We start from the raw sequence: 8,353 nt of genomic DNA on the forward strand, positions 1-8,353 counted from the left end.
AATGTACAAGTACACCCCCTGGACACGACCCTAGTCTAGAAAACAAGTAAGAGGGGGCTGAGGTTGAGCGTTTCCACCTCCTGGATAATCCTCTGTGAACACTATGCAAGGGGTTTGTTTATATACTAGCATGCACACACTCACATCTCCCTTTCTCATGATCTATCCATCCCAGTCCAAACTCCTCTCTTTGGTAGTAAACCACATCAGTGATGAGATTATGGGTTGTGGTGGGTGTGATTCTCCCATTGCCCGATTGCTCTGTCATTACAGGCCCATGGTGTGGCAGGAAACGCCCTGCATGCTCTTACTAGAACCAGTCATGTCTCCCCAGCAGCACCAGGGATAGAGAGGTTATAGAGATATAGGCTGAATTCTGTTTTAAATAACAGATACTCTCTGTCTAACCGCTGGCCCATAAGTCTAGATACCCATACTGTCTAAATCACTATCCCATAGGTCTAGATACCCATACTGTCTAAATCACTGGCCCATAAGTCTAGATACCCATACTGTCTAAATCACTATCCCATAGGTCTAGATACCCATACTGTCTAAATCACTGGCCCATAGCTCTAGATACCCATACTGTCTAAACCACTGGCCCATAGCTCTAGATACCCATACTGTCTAAACCACTGGACCCTAAGTATATATACACATACTGTCTAAACCACTGGCCCATAGCTCTAGATACCCATACTGTCTAAACCACTGGCCCATAGGTCTAGATACCCATACTGTCTAAATCACTGGCCCATAAGTCTAGATACCCATACTGTCTAAATCACTATCCCATAGGTCTAGATACCCATACTGTCTAAATCACTATCCCATAGGTCTAGATACCCATACTGTCTAAATCACTGGCCCATAGCTCTAGATACCCATACTGTCTAAACCACTGGCCCATAGATCGAGATACCCATACTGTCTAAACCACTGGCCCATAGGTCTAGATACAGATACTGTCTAAACCACTGGCCCATAGGTCTAGATACCCATACTGTCTAAACCACTGGCCCATAGGTCTAGATACCCATACTGTCTAAACCACTGGCCCATAGGTCTAGATACCCATACTGGCTAAACCACTGGCCCATAGATCGAGATACAGATACTGTCTAAACCACTGGCCCATAAGTCTAGATACCCATACTGTCTAAACCACTGGCCCATAGGTCTAGATACCCATACTGTCTAAATCACTGGCCCATAGGTCTAGATACCCATACTGTCTAAACCACTGGCCCATAGGTCTAGATACCCATACTATCTAAATGACTGGCCCATAGGTCTAGATACCCATACTGTCTAAATGACTGGCCCATAGATCGAGATACAGATACTGTCTTAATCACTGTCACTGGTCAAAACTTACTGTTCCGATCTGTCATTAGTCTCGGAAACCCAGACCTAGGATGTCGGATTCTCTAGGACATTTTGAAAGGGGAAAAACAATTGTTCAACAAACTTTTAATAAAAAATATTTAACTGCTGATACAATTAATATTTCACTGCTGATACAATACACACACCATATATTTAGTAGAAAGTATTTTTTACTTGGGTTTGGGTAGGTGAGGCTTAAAATGTGGGTGGGAATTGTACTCATATTTAGCTAGGGTAACAAGCGGATACAGTAGTGACGTCATCGGTGACTCACGTCCCATTTCCAACTTGTCCTCTCTGTCCCAACTAACGCCAGAACTTCTATTGACGTGTAAGCTGGAGCATTGGTACATTGTGGGAGGCAACCCATCTGTCTAGAGAGACTACTCTGCCATCAATAGTATTGGGCCAACAAAATGGCCACAGCAGCCCCCATGTTACATCTCAATAATTCACTGTTCAGAGAGGATGGTTGTTGAAGGAACGTTTCAGACTGGATTATGAGGCAGCCTGCTAAACCAGCTGGTTTCAGATGGGTACTGTTTGTCCTAATGCAGGAGCAATAGTCAGCTCAGTAAATGACAGAGGAACGAATCTGAAGTGTGTTTTCACAGTCACATCCAATTTTATGATTGTTTTAGATTTTTCGCCGTCGCTGTGCCTCTTTGTCCATGTGAGAATTGTGTGGTTTGAGCAGTGGTGGGAAAAGAACCCAGTTGTCATACTTGAGTAAAGATACCTAAATAGAAAATGACTCCAGTAAGTCACCCACCAAAATATTACTTGAGTAAAAGTATTTGGTTTTAAATATACTTAAATGTCAAAAGTAAAAGTATAAATCATTTAAAATTCCTTTTATTTTGCAAGCCAGACGTCACAATTTTCTTTTTAAAAATATTTACATATAGCCAGGGGCTATCTCCAACACTCAGACATCATCTACAAATTAAGCATTTGTGTTTAGTGAGTCCGCCAGATCAGAGGCAGTAGGGATGACCAGTGATGTTCTCTTGATAAGTGTGTGAATTGGACCATTTGCCTGTCCTGCTAAGCATTCAAAATGTAACGAGTACTTTTGGGTGTCAGGGAGTAAAAAGTAAAATATTTCCTTTAGGAATGTAGTGAAGTAAAAGTTGTTAAAAAATAGAAATAATCAAGTAAAGAACAGATGCCCCCAAAAACTATTTAAGTATTTTTACTTAAGTACTTTACCCCACTGCGTTTGACCTCCAGCACAGTGATAATTCATAAATGTCAGTATTCAAACAGTGAATAAAGAGGTGTTTCATATGATGTAGAAACATATGAATGTATAGTCTATGGAATTAGGTTGCTACCTCAGGCTCAAACGCAGATAGAATGGATGAGGTTAAAATGACTGTGTTGTGTGGATGTAGAAGTGTCACACTGGCCTCTTGTGGTCAACATGTTGCACTGCAGTATGACAGTATGACTTCAGTTATTGCCTTTCTAGTGAATCCCAGCTCTATGAATATCTACTGTACATTTATGAATAGATTTTTATGTCTACTGTATCGTACATTTGAATAGATTTGATAGCAGTGACCAGTGCTTTTAATGTGAGTAATATTCTGAACGTTGTGTGTGTGTGCAGAGTTGTCTAACATTGCCTGAACGTTGTGTGTGTGTGCAGAGTTGTCTAACGTTGCCTGAACGTTGTGTGTGTGTGCAGAGTTGTCTAACGTTGCCTGAACGTTGTGTGTGTGTGCAGAGTTGTCTAACGTTGCCTGAACGTTGTGTGTGTGTGCAGAGTTGTCTAACGTTGCCTGAACGTTGTGTGTGTGTGCAGAGTTGTCTAACGTTGCCTGAACATTGTGTGTGTGTGTGCAGAGTTGTCTAACGTTGCCTGAACATTGTGTGTGTGCAGAACTGTCTGATACGGGAGACGTCTCGGGGCAGGGAGGCGGTGGTGACAGATTTTGGTCTGGCCAGAGAGGTAATGGTGGAGCTGGCAGCTAACGACCCAGAGAGGAAGATGTCTCTGGTGGGATCTGCCTTCTGGATGGCCCCCGAGATGCTCCGAGGGGAACCCTACGACCGCAAAGTAGGTAGCCTACATGCATCCCAAATGGCACCCTATTCCCTATTGAGTTCACTGCTTTCGACCAGAAATCTATGGGCCCTGGTTGAAAGCAGTGCACTAAAAAGGGAAGAGGATGCCATTTGGGACGCTGACAGTCTTACACCCTGATATAGAAATAACTGTTATTTTATTTCATGGTTTCCACTAAATAATAGAAAATACTTACATCTGATCCTTCCTATTATAATCTATTCATAACATTAATTTCATTTAATTAATTAATGGAATGGAATTAGGACGATAAAGTCAATAACATAACTTCTTCCTCCAGGTGGATGTCTTCTCTTTTGGCATCATGCTGTGTGAGATTTTGGGCCGGATCTCAGCAGATCCCGAGATCCTTCCCAGAACACGGGTAAATTAAAACATACACACACACAGTTTTGTATTCCTATCCTTGTAGGGACCAAATAATTGATTCCTATCCAAAATCCTATTTTCCCTAACCCTAAATCTAACCTAACCCATAACCCTAAGTCCAACCTTAACCCCAAAACTATACCCAATCCTAACTCCTAAACCTAACCGTAACCCCTAACCTTAATTTTAACCCTGACCCCAATTGTAACCCAAACCCCTAAGCCTAAAATATAATTTTTCCTTGTGGGGACCGGAAAAATGTCCCAACTTGTCCAAATGTTTCTTGTTTTACTATCCTTATGAGGACTTCTGGTACCCACGAGGAGAGTTGAACAAAAAACCCACACACACTTATCAAAACCAAAGAACCATAGACTGCTAGATTTAGACTGACACTACACATGTGGAAATTATACCACAACTGAGCTATGAGTTAATTAAATGTATTTCCCCACAACTCAGACATTATATTGAATGTGATCCTGCAACATAATTTGGCGATTAGCAGTCTTGTTACTTGATAGCACTCTTAGTTATTAGGCCATTAGTGACAGTACCATTTGCATGTAGATGATGGTGAAATGAGTCATCTAATGTCCCTGGGGTGATCAAGACAAGGTCAGAGACAGGGAGCAGAGAGAGACTTTAATGTGCTCGTTGAGGTTTCACATACATTTGATTTATTTGTGACATTTCTCATTAGAAGTGGGAGGACCGCAGGGTCAGTTAGTCACATTGCTATCCTATCTATACAGTATGTGTTCTGCGAATTCATCAGTAGTCCCTGATGATCAAAACTGAGGTATACAGTAGTCTGTATACAATAGTGGGGATCTCAAAACTTTCCTTGTTTGCCATGACATTGGTTATCTGATCTAGCTCTCTAACCTGTAACTACTTAGTGATACTCTATGGGCCTGTACATGTTGTACAATGCAGTTGACACAGTGTTTGTTCTCTCTGCAGGACTATGGTCTAGACGTTGAGGCCTTCAGTGAGATGGTCCAGGGTTGTCCACGACGCATCCTGGAGCTTTCAGCCAACTGCTGTCTGGTGAGTGTGGACTGGAGGGAGGGAGTGTGAGGGAGAAACGGAGAGAGAGGCTGAGAGACAATGTTAGAGAGTGAATGTGAGAGCATGTCTCAGAAAATTAGAGACTTAAGCCGGGATTCATTATGAAGGGCATTGACCGACAAACACAGCTCTTTTTTTAGGTGTGCTATTTAAAGGTAATTTAGGTTTGAGCCAACATCTGCAGCGTTTATCATGAATGCGATCTCTCATTGTCTGTATTTCAGTGCGTAGCGCTTTAACAGCACTATAACATGCTTTGTATTAATCCTGGTCATAGTTTGCCTCAATTACGAGAGTGTAAGAAAGACATGCATTTGCCATCTACTGTAGAATATCACTCATGTTGTCCTGTGGTTCAGATGAACTCATGTTGTTCTGTGGTTCAGATGGACTCATGTTGTCCTCTTGTCCTGTGGTTCAGATGGACTCATGTTGTCCTCTTGTCCTGTGGTTCAGATGGACTCATGTTGTCCTCTTGTCCTGTGGTTCAGATGGACTCATGTTGTCCTGTGGTTCAGATGGACTCATGTTGTCCTGTGGTTCAGATGGACTCATGTTGTCCTGTGGTTCAGATGGACTCATGTTGTCCTCTTGTCCTGTGGTTCAGATGGACTCATGTTGTCCTCTTGTCCTGTGGTTCAGATGGACTCATGTTGTCCTGTGGTTCAGATGGACTCATGTTGTCCTGTGGTTCAGATGGACTCATGTTGTCCTGTGGTTCAGATGGACTCATGTTGTCCTGTGGTTCAGATGGACTCATGTTGTCCTCTTGTCCTGTGGTTCAGATGGACTCATGTTGTCCTGTGGTTCAGATGGACTCATGTTGTCCTGTGGTTCAGATGGACTCATGTTGTCCTGTGGTTCAGATGGACTCATGTTGTCCTCTTGTCCTGTGGTTCAGATGGACTCATGTTGTCCTCTTGTCCTGTGGTTCAGATGGACTCATGTTGTCCTCTTGTCCTGTGGTTCAGATGAACTCATGTTGTCCTTTTGTTCTGTGGTTCAGATGAACTCATGTTGTCCTGTGGTTCAGATGAACTCATGTTGTCCTCTTGTCCTGTGGTTCAGATGAACTCATGTTGTCCTCTTGTTCTGTGGTTCAGATGGATGCGTTTCGGAGACCCTCCTTCTCAGAGCTGCTGGATGAGTTGGAGGACATCGCTGAGAGCCTGGAACCCCCCGACTCAAACCTGACCACTGGGTGAGGGGGTGGGGTCACCTGGTACCCCTCTCAGCCCTCCTCCCCTAGAACGGAGGACAGTGTGGACGGCAGCAGGCAGCCACCCCAGTCTTATACAGCAGAGGCACTTTATAGTTCAGGTCCGCTCTACAGGAACCAGGTGTAGGGCTCATAATGCAGCTCCTCCTGCTGACTCTGTGTGACTCTGTGTGTTTCTCTGAAACAGAACCAGATCACTGGAAGTTCAACACTCACCACCCCCCACTGTCTTTCTACAGTACAAACTCAGCTAGTGTGGGTCCATTTGAAAGGGGTGGGGGTCGAAACAGACTCAGAAATTCCCCAAGGAGCATTTCCTCCTGGCTCTTAAGTTGTATTATATGATGTTATTATTCCACTTTAAGTTAAGGATGTAGAAATCCTTATTTGTAAGTAGTGCATAAGGAGGACTGACCGAGTAGTTCTGATCCGTCTATTCTCTTCTATCATAATATCATCATTTAAAACAGGGGTTCCCAACCCAGATCTGCAATGCTTTAGGCTAGAAACATGCCGTTAATTGCCTGAGGAAGACTCAACTCTGATGCACATGGGAATATCTTTGGTTTGTCTCTGACATTCAGAAGCTTAGCTACGACCTTCTAAAGTCGAGGAGTCAAAGAAATTGGACTGCTTGGGAAGTAATCTTATACAATGTGTGGCTCTGTCGCTATCAATTGATCTATTCACTTTCTGTAAAAGAGAATATCTAGAATTAAATGAAAACATCATAAAATGATCATAATAAAACATGTTTGGTAGCGGAATAACATTTGAGTAAATCGGGTCTAGACTTTATTTTCCTTATCCATTATTATTAAATAGCCCATCTAAAAGATGTCACGAGTCTTCTAAAACTACGCAGAATTGCAGGAAATTAGCTTCAAAACAACATTTTCCTAGGTCCCTCAAATGAAACAAAATCAAGCTGGTGGTGTATTTAATATAGACTATCTCAATAAACAATAATACATAGAAAACGGGGAGAGGGGTGTGACATTTTTCAAATGTGAAAAAGGGGGTCCTGGGGCTAAAAGGTTGGGAACCCCTGATTTAAATAACATTTATGTACGACTTCTCCCCCTTTCTTTCATCAGCCAGTCCAAGTGGTGACACAATCAAAAATACCCCCCCCTCCTGTTAAAGTAGTCACCTGAATGATGTCTTTTAACAGTGAGGTAATGGTGGACTGCAGCAGTGGAGCAGGATTACAGGAGTCAGGATTACATTGCACTAGAAGTGACTGTTACAGTACATGGCTGAAATCTATAGAATGAAGGAATTGTGCTACTGTGTGGGTAAGGACCAAACAACACTCTCTTTCTCTCATTTCCTTTCTTTCTGGTTTCTAACGTCAACACTGTTCTGTTGGAGATTAACAGAGGTGGCCAGTGTTAGGTAAGGGTTGGTGTGGTTCAGTACTAGGGCCAAGTAGACAGAGGAAGGAGCAGGATGTGAATAAAATAATACTAAACTCAATTAAACACTAACCTTAGGAAGGAACTTAACTGTTGTGTATCGTTTTATACTAAATGCTTTTGTTTCTTGTAATGGTTGTACTGTACCTTTTTTGCCTCACCCTTTTGTGGGGATACATTTTGTTTACCATATCAGATTCATACAGTACTTTATGTTTATATTTTGTGAATCTGTTGATTGGGTAGAATTATGCTTACTTTACAGATCTTTAGATTTATATGGAAGATTTAAAGCAATGTTTAATAAAAGGCATAGAGCATTGATGTGTGTGTATGTACTTAAACTGGACTTTTAATGGGATAAAAAAAGATTAACACTATTGTGCTCATTACATTAGCCTCATTAGCTGAAGATCTTTAATTGATGTCTGGCTAAAACCAATATGTTGAATAATTAACACCAATATTGCTGCGTTCACACAGGGAGCCCGATTCTGATCTTTTTTTCATTAATCGGTCTTTTGACCAATCAGATTAGCTCTGAAAAAGATCTGATGTGAAAATATCTGATGGGATTGGTCAAAAGACCAATTAGTGGAAAAATATCAGAATTGGGCTGCCTGTCTAAACGCAGCCATTGTGGTGGTTCACGCTCAGAAAATGGACTTGGAGCTCTTTCTTAAATCTGCAATTCTCCTAATTTACTGCAGTAGGGGGGTCGTGTAGTAACTCCCATGTTGCTTCCTCCAGCCTATTGATATGACTTGCCATGATTCCCCTTGTCGC

The 8,353-nt window shown here is 42.1% G+C and overlaps 1 protein-coding gene across 3 annotated transcripts in view; it reads left to right on the plus strand.

Moving 5' to 3' along the window:
- LOC139544044 (dual specificity testis-specific protein kinase 2-like) overlaps positions 1-7,889 on the plus strand; it is a 29,918-nt gene extending 22,029 nt beyond the window's left edge. For all 3 annotated transcript variants that reach the window (XM_071350734.1, XM_071350733.1, XM_071350732.1), the window contains 4 exons: positions 3,281-3,457; positions 3,768-3,851; positions 4,823-4,909; positions 6,034-7,889. In XM_071350734.1, the coding sequence (XP_071206835.1) occupies positions 3,281-3,457; positions 3,768-3,851; positions 4,823-4,909; positions 6,034-6,135 (450 nt within the window). In that variant the 3' untranslated portion in view covers positions 6,136-7,889. The remainder of the gene's footprint in view (positions 1-3,280; positions 3,458-3,767; positions 3,852-4,822; positions 4,910-6,033) is intronic.
- Positions 7,890-8,353: the final 464 nt, after the last annotated feature.

Source organism: Salvelinus alpinus, chromosome 18 (genome assembly GCF_045679555.1).
Source record: "Salvelinus alpinus chromosome 18, SLU_Salpinus.1, whole genome shotgun sequence".
Taxonomy (NCBI): Eukaryota; Metazoa; Chordata; class Actinopteri; order Salmoniformes; family Salmonidae; genus Salvelinus; species Salvelinus alpinus.